Source organism: Boleophthalmus pectinirostris, unplaced genomic scaffold (assembly GCF_026225935.1).
Source record: "Boleophthalmus pectinirostris isolate CB_2022bp ecotype Guang Dong unplaced genomic scaffold, ASM2622593v1 HiC_scaffold_17, whole genome shotgun sequence".
In the NCBI taxonomy this organism is placed as follows: Eukaryota; Metazoa; Chordata; class Actinopteri; order Gobiiformes; family Gobiidae; genus Boleophthalmus; species Boleophthalmus pectinirostris.
In genome coordinates, this window is record NW_026571115.1 from 19,893,299 (window position 1) to 19,916,765 (window position 23,467).

Consider the following 23,467-nt stretch of genomic DNA (forward strand, 5'->3'; position numbering starts at 1 on the left):
GGGCTCTGCTTTTCCACTTATTAGCCGCACACTGATCTGGTGAGGAGAGGGTTTATAGACTTCATAAAGGGATGGTTATTACAGATGGACTTGTCTGCTCTTTGAGTTTAGCAGTGGGGGTTCCACAGGGCTTTGATGTGATCGTGCTGCTAAATACATTTCAAGCAGTAGAGGGAGCTATTTTCCACCTCAGTCAGTACGTATAGGCTTATCATCACTTGAGATGTTTTCCCCCCAGTGCGTCTTTGAACGTGTACTCACGGCGTCAGGGCCCAAGGCATTTTAAATCAAAATCCTACAAGATGAACAAGTCGGGACAAAATTGGCATTTATCCCCCCCCCCCCGCGTAATGGTGCGTAAAGTGTCCAGCAGGTGGTAGTCTACTCCTGACCAGTGCTTCACACACTTTTAAGTCAAGGATTGCATTATAACACTACAGAAATTCGGCAGCCTGTCAGAATGACGAAAGGTCATTAAACACGTGTAATCTGAGCAGGGCAGGCAAAAAAAAAAAAAAAAAAAAAAAAAAAAAAAGATGGATGAATCACTTGTTGCGCATTGTTGTTGAGACACATAAGCGCATAAACACTGATGAGACTCAAAGAACCTTACAGTGTCTGGCCACTAGGTGTCAGCATGGTCAAACGAGAAAAAATGGCCCAGACACAGAGCTGGCTTTAACATTTTATTAGCCTACATTTTGTTTATCTGTCTTTTAAATGTAGACAAAATTTGGGATAAATTGCACAGTGCACACTATGTTATCTCCTCCCTCTATGTCAGAGCAATAGGTGCGAAGCAAGAGGCACCGGCAGCAGCTACCACTACGCTGTTTGAGGAGGGAAACCCGCGTCTTTTGACATACTGCAACGCCATGACGCAATTGACACTGGGCTGCTGCAAGACAATCAAAAATGAATCAGCTTGTGCGAGTGTAAACAGCCTTTAGACCGTGAAGGAGGGGGTGTGGCACCCACCAGCCCCATTCACAGAGCACTCGTCCACGGCCACCCCAGTGCAGCACAGCGGGCTCGGTGACGGTTTAGCCCACGGCCGTAGCCTCTTCTCGCCTCCTCCGCGGTGCGCGCGGGACTGCGGACAGGAGCCGCTCTCCTCGCGCTGGCCCACGGTGACACTGATCAGGACTCAGATTTAAGGATGCTGCTCCGCCGCCTGCCTACGGAGATGCGATAAAGAGCCGAAGGTAAGACAAAGGTAGATTATGTGTGCTTTAAGCAACGCCAAGGCCATGTTATGGATGGATATTGCCTTTAAGATGTGAACAAAACAAAGGACTTGATGCTGTTATAAGCATCAGTGTCGTGTTTTCAAAATCGAGAATCTATGAATTAAAGCGTCTCGGTGTACGCGTACCCTTCGTCCAAACATGCATTTACTGCATCACTTTGATTGGACCAAATGTACAAATGTCACATCCAGTATATGAAATGCTGCCCTGTTAGTGTTCAGATTTGTATAGAGCCCTCCCTCCTCCAGTGTCTAAGATCATGAGACATTGATCAGCTGGACCCTGATGTTTGAGTCCTCTAATAAGTCTCTCTTTTTATTCCTTGTATCAGAGTCCAGTTTGTTTCTCTTGTTATATAATTTGTACCTATCTAATGGCTGTCCTTATCTGAACTTGTTTTGAAGGGTTTGGTTTATTCACATGGGACTGCTTAGTGCTATCCTTAAGAGAAGATTCTCCTTTGGGCTGAAAGTGAATTTGGTTTGGAGAGATGAGTCATCCCTGTGTCTTGTCTCTAACACATTTATTCCCCACTATGTTTTATTCCCAGGCATGTCAGCTGCACCATGATCCATGGCTGTGCAGGGCCTGTATCTGAGCCCGCCGTGCTGCAGGAGAAGATTGAATGTCTCTAAAATATCGAGGTAGGCCAGCCCTCCCTCCTCTGCTTCTCTGAGGTTGGTGCAAGAGTTTAAGTAAATCTACCAATATTTTAAAGTTAATTTCCATCTCCTGCTGTATAAATGTCTTTGTTTCGTGTGCACAGAAGAGAATACAGTCTAATTAGACAAATTGCTGCCAGGGTGAAAGCAAACAGTGGCAGCTGGACTGTCTGACAAAGCAATTGTGTGTTGATAATAAGGGGCTGGACGGCTCTTTATCACAAGAGCCTTCTGAGACAAAGTGAACCACAGAAACGAGGCACAAACAGAGAGAGCTGCACACTTGCTGGCTTCATTCTTATGAACTGCAGGCGGAATATTTTCAGGTTGAATGAAAGTTCATCCCAAATTGAAAAACATTTATGTTTTTTGGTCAGACATCTGTGAGTCAGCAGTAGTTCGCCCAAGGATCCTGTCTGTAAATATTACGTTACTTGCTGATCTGTTATAATGTTGTTTCTTCATCACAAACATACCTGGAGTTGTGTTTTGTTTCATTCACATATGTTTAACACAAAAACCCTGCAAATTCAGGCTGAGTTCTTCTCTCAAACAGAAAACTGAGGTGTGAAGGAAGTGCTTCTCTTTGGTTTTAAACTCCATACACCTTCACTAGAATTTGGATAACAACCCGGGAACTGACTATTTCTACTGAACAAAAGGCAAAATGTGGCTGTTAACTTGAAAACCACTGCTTCATGACATCACAATTTTAGACAAGCTAATAAAAAAGAGTTACTCAAACATGTGTGAATGAAACAAAACACAGCTCCAGTTATGTTTTTGAGGGAGTAAAACAGTATTCTAACATGACTTAAAGCTCACAAGAGTCAGTTTTGTGTAATACAGGACCTTTAAAGGGAATTAGTAGCTGGAAATATGACAGTGGCAAGATACGAACAACTAGGCAACTCATTTTCAATACACAGTGAAGCATTGCTGCATGGTTCTGGTGGTGTACTACTAGGATGTTAAATGCAGGACTGATAATAATCTAAAATGCCATCTGTCTGATATAATTACATAGAACACTTTACTGGTTTAAACTGATTCAGGGTGATTATGGCTTTATTTGTTCTGAATTGCCACTAGCAACATCTTGTGACTGTACATATGTTTCTACACAGTGCTTACAGAATCATCCTTGCCTTTTGTTTTTGTGATATGAAAAGGTCGCATATGCCAACTGAAAGTCCATAGCCTGGTCATTCAGTTTTTTTTATTTTATTTTTTATTTAAAACAGCAGAAAGAATGTTACAGGGTGGTGCTTTCCTCTTTGTGTGGTTATCTCACAAAACAGGAAGTGAATGTTAAAGAGCAGAGAGGAAGTCCTGACGAGATGTCACAAACAGATTGGTCCAAAACAGAACAGTGGCAGCTGCTCTGTCTAAAATGTCATGGCGTCCTGTGAAGTTATTAGTATTTCAATATGACTCATAATGTGATTGTAGAGTAACTTAGGCTAACTTTGATACACAAGGGAAATTAAATGCAAAGTTATTTTACTGTGCCACTCATTGCAATAATGTGTTATTTGCAACATTTGCCCACACAGAAGCACTTGAAATTAAGGAGAGTTTTGTTTTGTTGGAAGAGCTTTAACCTATAAAAGAATTGGAACAAAACAAACACTCTACACTCCTGCTGTTAGCTGCTGTTGGATGCCCATTGCAGATACAGGGACATGCTTTCTGTTTTTACATCACTCTGTTCATCTTGTAATTGGGAGGATTATGACTAATACTAAAGCCTGGAGCTGTTTGTGTGTCTGGCAGCTTTAACACAGATTATAGATGGTTGATACAGTGAGGAGTCTCTCATATTTGCTTTTGTGCTTTCTTCCTTTTGATCCACACTGCCACGTAGGATTATCAAGCCTATGGGTAAATGACAGACTTGTAATGATGAGAAGGAGAGCTTTATATTTTATGAGGAAACACCGACTGAAGTCATCATCAAAAATATATTATTGTTGACTGCATTATGCAGATAATGAGGCTTCATTGCCCATGCAACCCAGAGAAGTCGGTGTATTCCTAGATTTCCTAGAGCTTTTTGTAGCCAAATAAGATGAGGGCCTTTTAAATATCATTGTTTAAATTCAAAGACACAAGTTTTAATTCATACTTACTAGCCTGTATTGGTACGTATGGTTTTATGGAATCATGATCTGATCTCTGACAATTTGCTAATTTGGTGAAATTGTCATAATATTGTGATTCATTGTTTTTGTATTCAGTACAGCTGTCAGCTCAAAGACAGACTTTTTTCTCCACCCACTTCTCCTATTGGTCAGTGTCTGTAAGCTCTGTGTGAGTGACAGCTGGATTTAACCAATCACAGTGAAGTGTTGAACTTTCAGAAGAATCAGATTACTTAAAGGCATTAGGACAATAAGTGTACATGAATTGTGATCAAATCAAAATCACTGTCTGACTTGAAGAAAATTGTGTTTTTCATTTTTGTAATGTCGCCCACCCCTAGTCTGTATTGCACACCCTGTTAGCTATGACTGTGTGTTGTCACCTACAGAGAGTGCAAAAGCTTAAGGAAGCCATTTGCTCATAGAAGAAGCATGCTCCATTTTTATTACCATCACAAAGGAATGATACATATATGCAAACACCAAACTGCTCAAGGTTGAGCTGCCACTCAAAAGGATAAGCTTAAGAAGAGCAGAACAACATGAAATCTTCACTGTTGTTATGGTAACCAGCATTCCCATCATTTGACCAATATAGATTCAGTATCAGACAGAAGAGATGACAAGAACTAGTGATATTAGTTGAACCTGAACAAATTCACCATTTTTATTTGATTTGAATCTGCTAAAATATACATAGATACTGCTGCATTTCAAATAGTCCATGATCTGCTTGGGTGTTTTTGACTGACAGGTCTACAGCCAATCCTCTGTTAGTAAAACAGGTTTAGAGCAGTGTTCAGGGGAGTTTAGAGAATTAAATATGTATTTTTGTGTTAAATGGCATTGAGTCTGTATTTTTTATGTTCATATAATTAATATGAAAAGGCACATTTTTAATAAGACAAAATTAAAAATGAAAACTGAACTGACCACTGATTGCTCTGATCTTAAAACTCTATGGATTCTAGGCACATGTTAATATATGTCAGTGTTATTATTGCTATATATGAGCAGACAAGCCCATACAATGGCTTTTTCCTATAGTGGCCATGCTTGTTTAATCTCTTCTCTTAAACTGAGTATGTCCAGAATGCTGATATGAGACCAACATCTTAGAGTTATTTTTGGACGTCCTTTGTGTGACTTCCTCTCTGTTGGGTCATAGCTGGTTGGACAATAATTACCGAAGGACACTGTGTCACCTACAAGCAGGGCTCATTTATTATTTATTTATATACTGTCTATAGAGTGAGTTTTTTTTTTTTTTTTTTTGCAGGTGTACAGTATACAATTCAAGTTATAGCTCAGAGTGGGGGTTGCGTCAGGGTGTCCTCTACTCCTGCTATTGCACTGGTTTAGTGACACACTGTTACATAAAGACACGGATTTATTTTGTTGTTGTTTAGTTGGAAATAGAACTAACCAATTATCTCCCTTAAGATCATCAGAAAATAATAGCCAATACACCTTGAGAACAAGCGGTTCTCTTAAGATTTCAGAAGGGTTGGGTCTTGTTAGTACTGGGAGACCACTGGGAAAACCAGGCGCCGTAGTGACTGCTTTTAACAAGTTAGGTGCTGGCTGCAGTAGTTATGAAAATTATAAATATAACTTTTTAAAATTATAATTTCAATACATTTATATTATCATTGCTATGATTGTTTTTTAGGTGTTGGGGATAAGGAAAATCATATTCATTGTTTATCACTTTTATGAATTAATTTAAAAAGTAATAAAGTGGCAGCATGTGTCTTGAAGTACATTCAGCTCAATTCAGAATATGCAGTTTCATTCGCAGCTTTCCACACCAGGGCTCTGTAGATGATGAGCATTGCTAAGCTCATATTAGTCTGAGGGAGTGACAGTGTAAGGCTATGGACCCATCCATCACTGGGCTGCAGGCTGTCAGAAACATATCCACACATATGGAATCTGCCTCCGCATCTGTCCATCAGGAGAGGCCCCTGCAGCAGTCAAATGTGAAACTACAAAAACACTACATGAACATGTCCGTATCACTACATGGACCAACATACTAAAACACTAATAATAGTATAATAACCTTACCAGCCTACTTTCTATGAACCTTCTCTCTGGCAGGATCTAAGTCAAGGTTGAAAGTGCATATGGCAAGTTTACATGTTTTTAAACTGGTCATGTGGCAGTCTGTGAAGAAGAAAGTTGAAAAATACAGGGCATAGACCAAAATGCAGAGAAAATTTGGACAGTTTAACACTCATTTAAGAAAATACATATGTTGCCATACATTTTATTATAAGCTATTATGCAACTATTTTGAAAATTTAACAAGTTTTGGCCCATCTTTGGTTGCTTGGTAATAGTCATGATAGAATTACCTCTACTTATGTCATATCAGCTGTGCATGTCCAATCAGTAAGTAAAGTTTAAGCCTAAATATAATTCATTTAACTAGATTGTATTAACACTAGTCTAACCTGTCATATGTATTTAAAGGTACATTTCCCTGCCCCACCCTACACCCTCAGGAGTAGTGGGCGACTGCAGTGCAGCATCTCCAGAGGGACCAGAGTTCTTGTTGTGGATCTGTTCTGGTGATCTGTCCATTTTTCTTGCTCTGATGCTGAATTCTTGTCTTCATGCTCTGCTCCTCTGCTGTCTCCCTGACACTGGCCTGAGCTGATTAGAGGCACTGCTCAGTCTGATTAATTGGCTGTGTAGTCTCTGTGCCAGTCTGCTGTCTGTCCTCCTTTACAGAAACACTGCACAGTCTGTCAGCAGCAAACACACAACATGAACCCAGTTTAGATAGAGGGATGTAACAATGTCCTAATCTCTTGATACGCTGTTTTCACCAAATGCATCTTAAGGTACAATATTTATTGGGATATTTGTGGAGGCTAACAAAATTGTTAAGATACTGCTTTTTCCTTTTAAAAGCCTTAAAAAAGCCTTGAACAAACCTTTGGTACTATTATAATATCCCTTGATAGTGGGTTAGGGTTAAAATTACCCCAGTATATCACTGACATTTACAAATTAAAATTAAAATCTGATTAACTACACAGCCTCTGAGATCTTCTGAGGTTGGTTGTCATGCTGTGAGTTGGTCAGTTTATCAATCAATTATTCTTCTTCACCTACTACGGGCCTTAGACAGGGAACATTAGTCACTGATTGTTACTTCACTGTTAAACTTATAATGGTGGGCAATAGAAGCCAGCGACATTATGTAGCAACGGCGACTACAACTACAGATATTTAGAAAGATAATTTGTTTTTGGCTATCATGGAGCGCATGCTGGGATCTTGAAAATTTATTTTACCAATATTGTCAAATAGTTAAGAAGGAAAGTCTACTCCTTCTGCACAAAGCAAATAATATGTTTCTTCCATTTGGTTTGAATTGAATCCATGTTCATTGACTCCACTGAATCCAATTAAATCCAAATGAATGCACCACAAAACATATAATACCACAATAGATAGATGGATTTCTTTCTTGCAGACTCACGGACCAGCGTAAAAACAAACAGACAAACAATATAAAATACATTATTCATATGCATGGTTTAGTATTTGCATTCTTACAGCATGTAGCAGTGCTCAGCTAATTGGCTCCACTTCAAACATTACAATCCCCCATTGTGGTTCATCTTTTACTTATTTTTTTCCTCAGTTTCTTGCTTTTATTGAATTTGCTGTTCTCCTAGTGTGGTCGTGTCAAATTTACACACACCACATAGCCCGAATGATACTAGCACTTTAAATGGCCTGGCTGGAAAGTCAAATACTGTTAGTCGACCTCCCAATGTCTGGTCAGAGTGCCAGCCTAGTGCCCCTGAGGCATTTCTGAGGCACGCAATCACCACAAATAAGTGCTGTACACCCCTGCATCCTCCATTACAGTCCAATTTTAGGTAGCGGGTTTGTGTGCATGTCTTTTTGATAGGGATAAGTGAGTATGATGCTCTCTATGTGATGTGCAAGAATAAACAGGGACAATAACCCAGTAACAAGGCTATGGTCGAGGGAAGTTGATGATGAATGGGCTTCGTTCCACTTTAGACAGAATAAAATAGAATAGAGGCCTTTGTCTGTGCAGGCAATGGGGCGCAACTACTTCCACTGTGGTTATGCAAATATAGTAATGCTGCAGTCTTTTTTGTATAGGAAAAATAATAGAAAATTCATTTGCAGGAAAGTTGCATAAGGTATTATAATATTTTATACTCCTGGCACATTTTATTCCACCGTTAAATATGCTATAAGTAGAATTGTGAAGTTCTCATTTTCTGTATTCAAAACATTTGTAAAGATTTAGGCCAGTTGCTTAATTTTGTATTTTTTGTAGTTCAGTTCAAAGACCATTAGGCAGGAATGTAGGCATTACAGAACAGCCTGTGCATTAATCCCCAAGCACTGGTCTTCCTTAGAGTGGTAGAGTTAATGTGTAGAGATCTATATTAGGTAGAAATCGATATTTACGTTCTAAGTGACAGATAAAGCTTTGAAATGAAATGCCTTTTCCTTTTGACTAGTCTCAGTAGCTGTTTTGCTTCTCTGTTCCTGCCTCAGCTGTGTGGTGCCCCCTGTGGCGAGTGGGCTGAAACACAGTTAAAATGTTGACAGAGCTCTCCAGAAGGATCTCTGCTCAGAAGAAGCCAATTAATCATGTTGCCATAGTGAGAGCAAGTGAGTGATTGGACTAATGTTAAAGCAGGGAGAGGCCAGGGCCTACAGCCACTCGGTCTGTCACACACAGACCTGCATAATGAGGCTAATGGATTGAGGAGCACAGTTGTACCTGTCCAGTCTGCTTTCATTTATTTCCCCCCCTATTTCTGTCTCATGGTCTGAACTATATACAAGCTACCAGCTGAACTATAGACAATTTTAGCTTGAACCAAAGAGAACTTGCATCATCACAGTTCATATATTATTATTGCCATATTTACCATTTCAGTATCTAATTTATAATGTAACCATAGTATATCCATGGGTTTCAGAATTATTAAACATTTGGAAAAAACACGAAAACTTGCATATATCAACAATGGTTCATCAATCTTAGTATTATTATTAGTGCAAGAAAGTACATTGTGTTCTAATTCAAATATACATTTAAGTAGATCCTGTTTATTTCTAAAATAACTTCTAGACTGCTTAGTGCTAGCCTGATTCATCAGCTGGTTTCACTTTGTGGAAACCGTCTGACCTTGCAGCATTAGGATTTGTTTGCTCCTCGGTAGGCGGGTACTTTTTAAAATTTAACCACTTGCTGCTATTTGGTTGTGACGTATGTAATGCGCTGCTAATGGGGCGAACTGGTATATTAAGCTTTTTTCCAAATCCCGTAGGAAGAAGGGCAGTAATGTCTTTTCCCTTGATAAAATTCACAAAACATTCTCTTTGTTCCGGCTTTAAATCCTCAATCGTGGAAATTGTTGCCAAACACAGAACGTCTGGCTTCGTCTACATCCATCTCGACTGCTTTGTTTACTGTTGTGCTGTACCACTAAAGGGACCCAGACAGGCGCTTGAGTTTGAGGTCATGGCTTTGCAGCTCTGGCCGGGGCGCGGTCTACAACTTCTGGGGTTCTTGCAAACCATCTAGTGTATTCCGATTCCTCCTTCCGATTTCTCTGGAGAGAAATGAAATTGAGCGGAGACACTAGGTGGTGCCAGCCTGCCTAGCTTATTGCAGGTTTATGGTAAGATTAGTCAAGATTTTGACATATTTTTGTACTTGTGTTTACCCCTAAATAGATAGTTGGAGTTTAGTTAATTGAAATTGAAACACAACATGATCTTGTATACTGTGTTTATATTTATACCTTAATGATAACAGTATTTCTTTTACCTGTTTTTTGCAGTGAGCTGTGAGCCCTGTGCAGGCTGGTGATGAGTGCTCAGGGCAGCAGCAGTAAGGGGAGTGGCCAACATGAGGACACCCCGCCCCCGCGTCACACCCCTGGTCCCAAACTGCAGGTCCAACGCTCTCACTCGCGGGACACCATCACCATCCACTTCTCTGCACTGGGGAAGGAGGAGGATGACGATGAGGAAGAGCTGTACCTTCCAAAAACATCTGGGCAGGAGACCAGGGAGGAGCTACTGTTTGAACCATTAGCAGAAGAACCTTCGTCTTCATCTTCAGTGGCCATGACGATTACTTCACCCCATCAAAATCCCATGGTCGCTAACACCAGCTCGTCTTGGCCTTCTGAAAGGCCCCTGGCCGGTCCTTCCACTAGCTCTTACACATCTTCTCCTTGTAAAACTACTCCACTGTCGTCATCTAAACCATTCTTAAGCTTGGTCCGGTCCTTGTCCAATGAGGTTGAGTCTCGAGAACCGCCACCTGTGCCCACAACAGTCGCCCCAACCCATGTCCGCCATCGCCACTTGATGAAGTCCTTCGTCAAATCTCTGAGCACAGAAACTTCAAAGGATCCAGAAAGCACGCATTCTTACCAACATGGCCCACCTTCACGACCTCCACCCCGCAACATGCAACTTTTCAAACAGTTCTCTCAGCCACGCCTGTCCACTGCGCCGGTCGTTGTCACCCAAGCGGGGGGTGACTCCAAAACGGCCCCCTCCTCTCCCATCATGTCACCGGACGGCAGGTCATTTTTCAAGGTACAGGAGGTAGAGGCCAAAATCGAAGACACCAGACGGAGGCTATCAGAGGTGATGTCGGACCCCATGCAGCTTTTCAGTAAGATCATAGGGGATGAGAGTGGTGGGATGGGGGGAGGTTATGGGGGGTCCGGGGGTCATCGAGGTAAATCCCTTTCGTCCAGCGCGTCTGAACTCAGCGGGATGGGGGCGGTGAACGGCCACTCAGATGCAAACAGCAGTTACAGTATCAAAGAGGAGAGTGCTGAGGCTGAGGAGGAGGATGAAGAAACGCCAATTGGAAAACCACCAGATTCTGTATTTTTTTCTTTCCCATCATTACCCACAATCCCTTTATCCAAATCTCCCTCTCTGACTCTTGGCCGTTGCTCCATGTCGGCGCTAGTGGCACGACAGGAAGATGAAGATTTTTGTGAACTGTATAGTGAGGACTTTGACATATGTACAGATACAGAAACGCCTGATGGTAGCCAACCCATTTGCAGGGACCCCCAAACTGTTAGCACAGGACTTTCTGAATGGGACTTAGAGGAAGAGGACACATACGAAGCAGAAGCTATTCCAGTCACAGGTCTCATTTTCTTAACACAATTAGTATACTGGTATTTGATCCTGCCATTGCCCCCATACATGTACTCAGTGATACATGGGGTGATGGCAGGGTTTATGCTGGCCCTCCTGGTGTTGTGGCTGTCCGCTCCTCGGATCTGCTCTTCCGGGATGAGGAGAGGCAGAAGAAGGGTAGACATCTGGAATGTGGCTCAACTGGACATAAAGGAACCTGGAATATTTAAGGTGAGAGCAGCATATTAATTGTTGTTTCAAATGCGGGACTTCCCAAGGTAAACCATGAGAAGTCCTGTTGCCAATCCCTTTTACTTTTTCTGCTGGAAATATTCAAGATATTTCAGTGATTATCTGACTATGAGGTAACTAAAGACCAAAACACCAATTTAGTAGTTCAGAAAAATACACTGGAAATATGGAAATACAGCAAAATCAGTAATTAAAAATAATTATACTTCTGAAACTAAATCCTGCTGATGAGCTTGTTATTGATCTACTTCAAACAGTATAGGTACAATATACAAATATATATTAACATCACTGATTTAGATCCCTTCATCCTCATTAAAATTTCTGCTACCAAGGCCAAAGCATGTTGCCAGTGTAAAAATAGCTTGTCCCTTTCCCTTCAGGCTAAAGGACACACACATAAAATCTGAGAAACATAAAGATTTGAATCCTGCTCTCAGCACAAACATTATTTTCAGAGAGGTCAGATCCACTGACCCACAGGTTCACAGTTTGATCCAAGGCCCTACAGGTGAATACTGCAGTGTCCTTGGGCAAGAAAGACACTTAACCCCCTTGCCCCCAGTGTGTGTGTGTACACTAATGTATGAATGTGTGTGAATGGGTCAGTAGGTCCTTGATGTAAAGAGTGCCATGAAGGAAGAAAAGAGCTATATAAATGTGAAATGACCATGTACCATTTATGTATATTGTTCCAATAAAACAGCCAAATGTTTGAAATCCAATAGTGTGTGTAGAATTACAATTTTGTGCAAATGCATTAGTCTCATAGTCTCATTGCTGCTTCTTAACAACCTTGTATTAGAAACAGACTCTGAAATGTCCCTTGTTGCATCTGAGCAGTCTTTGCTTATTGAGGCTGATATAGGAGCAGCGTATAGCCTTTTATAATGCCTTGTGGGGACAGCAGCAACACATTGAGCTGAATTGTGCAGCTGGTAAATACAAAACATTTAAGATGTCAATATGATAAGTTCTCTCTATTGACACTTCATTACTGCAAAGAAGAGGGGGCATATGGAGAGGACACAGCTGTTAGGTCTGGTCTCTACAGCCCTACATTAAAACATTTTCATTTAACCCTTTGCCTCTTGGGACAAATTGACATCTCCCCTCTCCTCCTTCTCAGGGCTGGATGAATGAGATCACTAACTATGACCCTGAGATGTACCACGCCACCCTCACCCACTCTGTGTATGTGCGTCTGGAGGGCTCCGTGCTGCGCCTGTCCAAACCCAACCGCAATATCTCCCGCCGCGCCACCCACAACGAGCCCAAACCAGACGTCACCTATATCAGCCAGAAGATCTATGACCTCACCAACAGCAAGGTGCTTTAGAATTTGGTATTTTAATGCATCGCTGTTTGTGCCTCTGGACATGGCCTAGTATGAAATAACTTGAGCTTAAATGGCTGTGACATCGAGCACACGTCTTTTCATATTTGCCTTTGCCTTGAGAGTATGTTTGCTAAAAGGTCAGTGAGAAAATGACTCATTTTGACAATGACAGCGGCGTGTGTGTAAACAGCATTAATATATCTGCTGGTCATATGTCACTGTGCTAAATCCAGGCTTAAGGCAAATCGTGATCTTATTTTAAAATGATTTTGACATTTATAATAATCATGTGTAGTTGTAGTTGAAATTGTACATTGTTTTTATTGAATGGCATGTAAACAGATTGAGATTTGCAATCCGGTGTAATTGTGAATTTATTCAAAGAGCACTATGTGTTGCTACTGGGATGCTTCACAGTTGAACATTAAATTGATCTTTCTTGCTTTCACTGGCTTGAGTGTCTAAAAATCTGACCTGTAGCCCGGTGTCAGTTGCTTTTCTTCATAGAGACCGATTAGAGTTTAAATTCCAGGAAAAGCAATAACATCTCTGTAGTGACAAGCAGGTGGCAGACCCTCCACCAGAAAGGTTTCACGACTGAATTAGCACTAAATAACAATAATAGGTCTATTTAATTATCTTTTCATTATGAAATGTAATAAATGCATAATAACAATGCCTCTCTGGTGGTTTATGAGGGGCAGAACTAATCATTTCATCATACTTAATTGTCATTTGACATCCTTAGCACTCATCTAATGAATGTGGATCTACTGTATATTTCACAGATCTACCTAATGCCCCAGAGCCTGGCGAGGAAGAGAGTGTGGAATAAAAAATATCCCATCTGCATCGAGCTGGCCAAACAGGACGACTTCCTGTCCAAAGCCCAGGGGGAGAAAGTTGAGCCTGCGGAGGACAAGGCTGCGAGTCTCAGTGAGAAGATGGAGAAGGTAGATAAATGTGAGAAAGCTGAAGCATCTGCAGAGGAGCCCAAAAGACCAGCTTCAGGAGGAGGGGATCTGACCATCTACCTGTTTGGGAGGACTGGTCGGGAGAAGGAGGAATGGTTCCGGAGATTTCTGCTGGCATCACGGGTGAAGTCGGAATCTCGCCTGCCTGCAGTCAGTAAGAGTGGTGAGACCTTTTACTCTCACACATTTATGTTGTCATCTGTTTACTAAGGTGCAACAATTTCACAATTTCTTAACTAAAATCACTGAAATACAGAAATATTATGTTGTCAGTGAGTGTGTTTACATGCGCACAAGTATCCCGGCTATGATCAGGTTTTTTACGTATCCAGAATTGGGTGTGTCCACATATTTGCAGTATCCTGATTTCAGTAGGCTGGATAAGCCAGAATCCAGGTTATGAGAAACCAAGATACTCTCACTATTCTGATAGCATCCAAGATACTGTGCCATGTAGACGCAGTGTCCTTATTTCTCTAAACTGGTGATGTAGAAATGGTAGGAGCAGCAACTTCAACTCAAACTTCCACCAGGACCTTTTAAGTCATATTATTTTAAAACTATAAACAACATATACAATGCACCTTTTAACACAAGGCTAACTTCTGTGGCTGTTGGTGCTGCTCTTGAACTAAACTGTTGCGTTGGGACTATTACTAACAACTTTTACTGATGCTGACATTGCTTTACAGTCTTACTTTCTTATTTGAATGGACATCTTGTTATCTTGTCCCTTTATTGTTAGACACAGGCTCAAAAGTTACTGACATCTTTTTAGTTACCACTCGAAATATTCAGGATACTCTGATTGCGCGCGTACTAGTATACAGGGATATGAGTGTCCTAGTTACTCACATGTAAACTAAGTGTCCTGCTTTTTCTAATACCTGCCAATACCCAGTATTATCTAATACCTGTGCAGAAACTGAAATCAGCATTTATTTCCTTAAAACAAAAATAAAATAAGACAGTACTGATCCATATGTGTCATGTAGCTGTTATTTATCTCTCAGGGAACTACAGAACAACCTTGTATAAGTAAAAGTTTAAACATTAAAAGACTTTCTGCGACCAGTATGTACTGTAGTCTTATTACACCAGTTTAAATATCCAAACAGGGTATATGGCAGCCAATATCTGATCCAGCAAATTTTTCAGTATCAGCACCAAAATTAAATACCATCATTGGATTGGGTTCTGGTACGTGGAATGTACCACATACCACAGGTTTTGTTCATTTTTGAAAGACCAGGTTTTGCCTTTGGGTCAGAATTATGTCAAGATTATTATGCAATATTGCTTTTTGTTCTTAAATCCAGCTTTCCATGTACATAATTCATTCTTGTGCATATATCACTTCTCATGTTTGTTCTTGCTAGTTTGTTTCTGTCTCAGACCTTTGTGTAAACCCCATCTTAGGCAGGGGGCAATCCCCAGAGTGAATGAAAAGAGGGGTATGCGAATAGGTCAGCAAGATTACATGCACAGAGAAGCAGCACTGGTCCTATTGGATGTAAGCCGACAAGAATAAGGCTTAGTGAAAAGGAAAGGTTGGCATACGATTAGTGAGGATGGATGAAGCAGTTCTGCAGATACAATTGTTAATATGAGAATGGAAATAATAATGCTACTATTGAAAGTTATGGGAAATGCTATGCTATCCTGGTTCTGTTTTTATGTAAGCATGTAGGCCTGTGTGTGTGTGTGTGTGTGTGTGTGTGTGTGTGTGTGTGTGTGTGTGTGTGTGTGTGTGTGTGTGTGTGTGTGTGTGTGTGTGTGTGTGTGTGTGTGTGTGTGTGTGTGTGTGTGTGTGTAAATGATTGGGTAATGAACATTATCCCAGTAGGAATATGTTTTCAATCCATCAAATGTCTCACAAATGTTAAAGGATTGTAAAATTTACCAGAAGCATGCAGAAATATCACATTATACCCTTTTGTTACATTATATACTGTTCCTTTTCTTTTTCTTTATAATCAGCTTTAAAAAAAAATACTATACATTATGATAGACAACATAATATATTACACTATAATGAATATTATCTATATATAGCATATTATCTTGTAGACAAACATTGCCAGTTTCTTATATTTGAAATGGCACTCTTCATGAAAATTTAAATCTCTTCTTCTGTGCCTTATTATTTTGTATAATTTTGAAAGAAAGTGATCTCCTTTGTAATGCTGTCCCCTTTAGCCTTCCTGCCAGCCCACAGCCGCAGCAGCAGTCCCCAGACGTCCGTGTGCCTGGAGGCAGAGAGTCGCAGCAGCAGTCGGGGCAGTCTGGAAGAGGTGCCCCAAGTCCAGGGAAGAAGCAAAGACCCTCCCCCCACCACCACTCTGCCCTGTCCCACCGCCAAACAGAAGATGCTCCTGGACTATAATGTCTATATGGCCAAATATGTGACCACACAAGCTCCACCTAGAAGTCCCACCGGCAAAGACAGCTCTGGCAACAGCCCTGAGAGCAGCCCCAAAGCAGCCAGAAAGGCAAGGCAAAAAACACAATTTGTGTGCATGTTGGTGATATGGAAATTTCGTGCTAAGGATTATCTTTGGGGTTTTTTATCTTTGGATTTGGTATAGTGGTTTAATCTAGGTTAAAGGTAGGATATTACAATCACTAAAAAGCTCTTCTAAATTCTTTAAATAATGTGTGATTTTCACACAAAAAATTAATTGTCAGTCTCTTGTGGTAAAACATTTATGCATCTTATAATGTATGTGATTTTGATACTAAAGTTAGGTCCAATAATCCACAAAAATAAAGTTAAAAAATCATCACAACTTGATTTTCTGTTGCATAATTTTCTACTGCCATCTGTTGCATCAGTCCCAAAAGTGACTGTAATGAACCTAAGACCTAAGAAAACAAAAAAATATCCCTTAACGTTTGACTTAACATTTTTGGTTATTAAATGAAAGCCTTTACATCTCCCCATTTCCCATTAGGAGCAGAGGAGTTCAGAAGACCCTGCTGAACCTGAGGCCTGGGTCAATGCTTTTCTGGGGAGGATCTTCTGGGACTTTCTTGGTGAGAAGTATTGGGCTGATGTTGTCTCCAAAAAGATCCAAATGAAACTCAGTAAGATTCGAGTGAGTAGTGGTACAAGGTAACTCAGTTCAGAAACATTTTGGTTTGTATTGATGAGTTTCTTGTTGTTTCAGCTGCCCTATGTTATGAATGAGCTGACCCTGACTGAACTAGACATGGGCTGTTCCATCCCAAAGATCCTCCACGCCTCCAAACCCTCTGTGGACCACCAAGGTAGTTTCCCCACTTCATATGCTCTCATATGTGTTTTCTATTTTTTTGTGATTAATCCCATCCTAAAGTCTATTCTTCTGCATACCCTGCTCTAAATTAATTAGGCCCGAGCGCCAGAGGCTGGCGAAGGGCCTATTAGTATCGCAAAGCAATGCTCCAAGTGGCCAAAAAATGGAATGGCGCGCCGTGACTCGCCCGTACTGACCAGGGACCCTCCCCATCACGTAACAATGCGCCTGAGGTTTCCGAAAATGTATAGTTTGTCGGCCAAAAAAAGCGGAACATTGTTCTCGTATCGGTTGGTTATTCTCTTAACCAACTCACCCATTTTTCACCCACTGAACAATGACGAAAAGTCCTGAAATTTTGCCATCTGGTAAAACTCGCGCTTCTCTAACTTTTGGCTATTTTCATTTTCCAAAAATAAATAAAATGGCTCATCAGCGCCCCCAAACGACTCAAAAATGCATTAGGGAATACGAATGACACAAAAAAAAATTTGCATGTACAATCATAAAATTTGACACAGAAGTCGATCATGTCAAGACAAGGAAAAAATATTATTACGCCAACACCGTGTGCTCCACTAGGGGGCAGTAATATTGACTTAATGTTTGCTAAGCTTTTACGAACTCCTCTGAGGGCGTTCACCCGAACGAGCTCAAATTTGGTCCACATTATCTCAAGATGTGGAACATCAAAACTTATCCAAATTGTTCACACACGTCTTACGATCTCTGAGCAGTGAAGCAACAAAAAATGCATACAATTTTGAAGATTTACAAATTGCTCCCATTTGCTCAAATGAACTCCGATTTCAATGAAATTTGAAACAGTTGTTAAACTCTCTGCCCTGAAGCTAATGTGAAAATTATTAATTTGGCGCATTAGCGCCCCCTGTAGATTGAAACTAAATTTAATATGTGAAAAAATAATTTGTTCCCAAATACTTGTTCAAAAATTTCTGAAATTTTGCACAAAATTCCATTTTGTCATCCTGATCCAAAAGTCAATGACACCCATGTCATATTTTTTATGGCGTTGCCATAGCGATGACATAAACTCTCCATTGGTAAAATCTACAAATTCTGGCACAACTTTGGCCGATTTCTTTCAAATTTTAATCGCGGGTTCACACCCCGACCCTGAACAGATTTATATAAGAAAATCTCAGGTGGGCGCAATAGCGCCCCCTAGGGAAATTGCACGGTAGTGCCAAAATTTACTTTATCGCAGACATATAAAATTTGGTACACAGATTCATGACATGGTCTCGATCAAAAAATTTAGGACGACCCCATGCCATTTCCCCATCGTGTTGCCATGGTGACAGGCTAAACATCTGACCTCGCCAATAGGACGCCCAACAAAAACTTTGGCATAGCCAAACCAAATTTGGTACACAGATGCATCATGGGAATAGGAACAAAAAAGTATATTACGTGGTTGCTAGGCAACCAACAGGAAGTCGGCCATATTGGATTGATCAGGCGACGAAGGCACAAATTCCTGTCCTCATATTTGAACGAACTCGTCCTAGGTTGTTTGACCCAAACTCACCAGAATCATTCTGTATCATCTAGACAAGTGGGACATTAAAAGTCGTTAATTATAATTTTTTCAAGTTCAGCGGGCCGGATTAAATACGGGCCATAGTTTACCCACCCCAGGAGGAGCCAAACCAAATTTTGTAGGCAGATGCATCATGGCAACAAGACCAAAAATGTATATTGTGACCACGCCCCTTTACAAACCGGAAGTCCGCCATCTTGGATTTTTTTAACATTTTCAATAAACGCATGCAAAAATTTAGAAAAATTAATGGGTTAGGTTAAGTGTTAGGGTTAGGGCTGGGTCAATGGTGAGGATTACGACTAGGGTTAGATTTAAGATGAGGGTTATTAGCGTTAGTGCAGGGCACAGCGTTCTGAGGGGTGCAGCGTTCTGAGGGGTGCGTCGTGCTGAGGGGTTCAGCTTTTGCGGGGCGCGGTGTAAGCACGCGCGAGGGCCGATCATTGCCGCTTGCGGCTATATTTACAGTTATTATGATCAACTAATCAATGAAATGAGAATAAATAGGGACAATTTCTTCTTTAACTGTGATTGCAAGATGGGAGGTTTGTTGGAGATTTCTACCTCAGATGATGTGTAGCATATAGTCTTTTTCAACTCATTTATTTGAAGTCTCTATTTCCTTAATGTATATTTTTAGAGCATTTACTGAGGAGTGGCATCTTTGTTGTCATATTTCGGTTTCCACTGGCAGCCACTGCTCTACAGCACAGAGTGTGATGCTATTACTGCCTTGTGTCTGTGAAAGTACACACCCACACATTTACTCATGCCGCTGTGTCAGTAGATCCAAGCACATAATTAGTATCTGAGTAATGGCTTTTGTTGAGCGTTGAAGAACATGGCCATAGATAGTAAAAGTGTAGAGGTGACATCATGCTGAAGATAATCTCACTGTATACAGTATACACCTAAACAAACACACTATTTATGGCAATAAAGCTCTGAAATGTTACATCACATCTCAGAATTTAGCCTAATGTTAAACCATTGGATATTTTAAGATGCTAAATAATGTTCATTCAAAATATTCTGACACTATAGTATGATAAATGTTACTAGTAAGCCAGCATCTTATCGGGTTCTACGGCTCATTTGTTTTGCAAATGTTTCCCTATAGACTTTTTGCACCTTTTGCACGTTTTGCATTTGATCCTAGGCTGTATTGATCTAAAAGGTTACTACATTTTGGATTTTGTCAAAGTGGACTGGAAGTTTCAATAAAAAATGCCGCTTGTTGATAACGGACCTTTAATGTGTGCTTTCCAGACTGATACTCTATCAATACAAATATTACCAGACCATATGACTGTGCTTTTGTGAAGACTATGAATCTAGCAGTTGACAGTGGAATATGTATTCTTTAAATACTAACCCTGTTTGTATTTTGTTTTTAGGTCTGTGGTTTGATTTGGAGATCACTTACACAGGGTCCTTCCTTATGACATTGGAAACCAAGATGAACCTAGCTCGCCTTGGAAAAGAGGGGGAGGGGCTTGGAGAGCAAGGCAAAGAATGGTGAGACAGATTTCTGTTTTAAGAAAAAAATAAAATAAAATCCACTTATCAATTTTAAACTTTGTTTTTACCTTAATAATTGTTGAGCTAGCTGTATTAGTATTCATGTTATCCTATTTTGCTGGTTCTTCCACCCTTTTCTTCTTCCACCAATTCTCTCTCTAAATGCATACTCCTGTGGATTTACACATTCAATGGTGAGTTTGGGAAAAGATGCCAATATCTGCCCAATTGCCTGGATTGTTTATCATAAATATTATGATAAATATTTTAATGAAATAAATAAACATTAAGGAATGCAGCGTGTAGAAAAGACTGATGTATGTGCTTGCCACTGAACATAAAGAATATATGTGTGCTTAACAGGTCCAGGCCCAGAACCTACTGTTTAGCGGACAGTGACGAGGAATCCTCAAGTGCTGGCTCATCAGACGAGGAGGAGCCGCCCGAGCTGCTTAGTGACAAAACCATTTTACCTGGAGGCGAGGGGTGAGTTCAACACAATGTAAAACATAACCTGAAATGAAGGAAATGTGTGTGTGTGATGGGGCATGCTGTTCTAGCCACTAAATTTATGCCACCTACTTATTTGCAAATGTCTGTCGCTTTCTGTTGATGTAATGTCATCACACAGCATCTTTGTGTGGGTGCTGAGAGGCAGGAGATGCTAGTATGAATTAATTATGAACCTGACTCACTTTTTGCCTCGCCTCCTTCTCCTTTTTTCCCTGTAGCTACGTGGGAGGGCACCGGCCAAGTAAGATCATGCGCTTTGTGGACAAAATTGCCAAGTCAAAATATTTTCAGAAAGCCACAGAAACAGAATTCATCAAGAAGAAGATGGAGGAGGTGTCCAATACACCTCTGTTACTCACTGTGGAGGTGCAGGAGTGCAAGGGGACCCTGGCTGTCAACATCCCACCCCCTCCCACGGACAGAATATGGTACATTTATTTCTATGGCACCAGTGCTTTAAAACATGAATGCAGGTCACTAGTGCACTCAGTTTGTCAGTGCTCCCTCTGGTGGTCAAATGTATGAAAATGTACTACCTTTATCTAAATTCTTTATTTACCTTTATGTAAATACCTTTAGTACTGGCATTTTACAAGCTACCTGGGGACTACAGTTGGAAAGTAGGTGTATAGCTAATACTGGTGCATTTAAAGAAATATTTATTAATGTTCATTGTCACATTCAAATAAATGCATATGATTTATGCATACTTTTAAACAGTACCTGCCACAGTGACCATGCAGTTTTGTATTATCTAGCTCTTTATGAAAATGCTTACAAGATACAGAAATGGCTCTGCAACCATAAAAGTTATAAAGCACCATAACATTACAAGCAGATAACAACTGTACCGAACTTTTAAAAGAATATTTTCTTTTGGGTCAGGTATGGTTTCCGGACTCCACCTCACCTGGAACTTAAAGCACGGCCTAAACTGGGTGAAAGAGAGGTTACCCTGGGACATGTAACTGACTGGATTGAGAAAAAATTAAATCAGGAGTTTCAGGTAATTTATTTATCTTTTTTGGAAAGAATTATATATACTTTTTCTTCCATCACACATAAACATTGAAATAGCGAAGTGTCTAACCACACACCTTCATTATGGCCTATTTCTGTTTGAATTAATATTACGCACAGCAAAGACTGAGTTTCAGACTTGTTGATGGAAGAATAGCAAGTATGTAACATTAAAAATAGCTTGCTTTAACATTGATATTTTGTCTTATGCTGCAGAAAATCTTTGTGATGCCAAACATGGACGACGTGTGGCTCCCATTAATGCACTCTGCAATGGACACGCGTTCAAATGTCAACCTGGTGACTGTGACAAACGAGGCCTTGAAGGACCCAGAACTGTCCGAATCTGAGGTCTCTGAGTTAGAAACGTAATGTAAACAGGAGGACACGTAAACCACCATCATGGCAATATGACTGAATACACAAGTACCTGGCCCATCAGCTGCTAAAGGTACAGCTGAGGTCATCCCAATGGTCTCTTCCTGTTTTTTTTTGTTTTTTTTCCATTTTTGTCCAATTGCCAGTGGCTGCCTTTGAAGCTCTTAAACTGAAAGTAATTTAGTGGTTTGAAAAAAAAATCCAAAACTAAGACTCAGATATCACTTAATAGGATTGCCAAATAGCCATCACATTTAAACAACATGTGACCATTTTCTTATTTGACAATTTAGAGGTCACTTTTTATTTGATTAATAGAAAATTATTACTGTTATTGTCTGCATTTTATAGTCATTTTGTTCTGAGGTTGTGAATAATCATTTAACAGGGATCTCGACATTTCTTACAGGTGTCATGTATGCAAAAAATATTGACACTGGGTCCACTGTAACGGCTCCAACTGCTGTAGATAGGCAATACATCCAGGCTGTGCTTAGAGTAGATTCAAGGTCGTACAAAACTGGCTTTAAGGGTTGTGAAAATGTCTTTACCAACACAGCAGCTCAATAATGCCTATAGATGAATGTTAAAAAGGAAAAGTTACTTGTCATCTATATGAGCTTTTAAGAATTTGTGCTTTTTGACATTTTATTTGGGGTCGAAAATAAGTAATAACCGTTTTTATTGCCAAAGCATTTTTTGTGTTTTGTGTGTACAGTATGTGGTGGCAAACAAGCAATCAACTGAACTGGAGAACTGCAGCAGGACTTGAATGACCAATAGTTGAAGCACTGTTTATTTGTAACAGATGTAATGTACAGGTGTTTGTTCACATCAGGAGACTTACATGGATGTTTTCATCTAACTGGATATCAGCCATATTATTTATTATTGTAAGCAATCATCCAGCTAATGAATGCTGTTAGTATTTATTGTGTTCTTTCTGTACTGTATGTGTGTACTGTCGCCTACAACTTTACTAGAACAGCCTATTCCAGTCTGCCAAGACATCCAGCCGCTTTTAAAGGTGAATCTATGTTTTGTTTTAATATGTATTGTGAAATGAGGCAGAAAGTGCCTTTAAATAATCAACATTCCCTCATAGTGAGCCATCACATTTTGAGAATGAAGTGGATGCGTTTTGTGCCATTACTTTTAATTTTTTACAAGTCCCATTGTTTTTCCATTTTTGGTGTTTTTGCACAGTGCTTAAAATAGTAACATTACTGTTGTGTTCAGTGATGTCACAAAATGTTACAGTTGATCATTGTGGATCAATAAAAACTTTTGCTTGAAAATGGAGTGGCCTACTTTCCAATAAATTCTCAAAATTACATGATGATCTAGCCATGGCAAGAAAGACAGCATTTGATAATTTTCA

General features: G+C 40.2%; 1 protein-coding gene across 4 annotated transcripts; it reads left to right on the plus strand.

The window, feature by feature from the left end:
* The first annotated feature begins 856 nt into the window (after nt 1-856).
* Nucleotides 857-23,384, plus strand: tex2 (testis expressed 2). Of its 4 annotated transcripts, XR_008632083.1 has the most exons (14): nt 860-1,205; nt 1,801-1,894; nt 9,915-11,478; nt 12,629-12,829; nt 13,627-13,975; nt 16,012-16,304; nt 16,767-16,910; nt 16,983-17,082; nt 20,052-20,172; nt 20,539-20,661; nt 20,907-21,116; nt 21,574-21,694; nt 21,925-22,159; nt 22,805-23,384. XR_008632083.1 is itself a non-coding variant. In XM_055152972.1 (13 exons), the coding sequence occupies exons 3-13, from the start codon at nt 9,943-9,945 to the stop codon at nt 22,078-22,080; spliced, it is 3,345 nt and encodes a 1,114-aa protein (XP_055008947.1). In that variant the 5' UTR covers nt 857-1,205; nt 1,801-1,894; nt 9,915-9,942; the 3' UTR covers nt 22,081-23,384. The 4 variants fall into 4 exon arrangements, 3 of the variants coding, with proteins under 3 accessions (XP_055008947.1, XP_055008946.1, XP_055008945.1); XM_055152972.1 differs by having other exon boundaries at nt 857-1,205; nt 13,627-13,966; nt 21,925-23,384; XM_055152971.1 differs by having other exon boundaries at nt 859-1,205; nt 1,801-1,927; nt 21,925-23,384.
* Nucleotides 23,385-23,467: the final 83 nt, after the last annotated feature.

What these genes read in the sequence shown, in the direction of transcription:
- tex2 (XM_055152971.1), top strand. Translation starts at nt 9,943, where the DNA reads ATGAGTGCTCAGGGCAGCAGCAGTAAGGGGAGTGGCCAACATGAGGAC. An exon ending in TGAAACTCAGTAAGATTCGA is followed by an intron (nt 16,911 to 16,982) that starts GTGAGTAGTGGT and finishes TTGTTGTTTCAG; the next exon opens with CTGCCCTATGTTATGAATGA. An exon ending in CCTCCCACGGACAGAATATG is followed by an intron (nt 21,117 to 21,573) that starts GTACATTTATTT and finishes CTTTTGGGTCAG; the next exon opens with GTATGGTTTCCGGACTCCAC.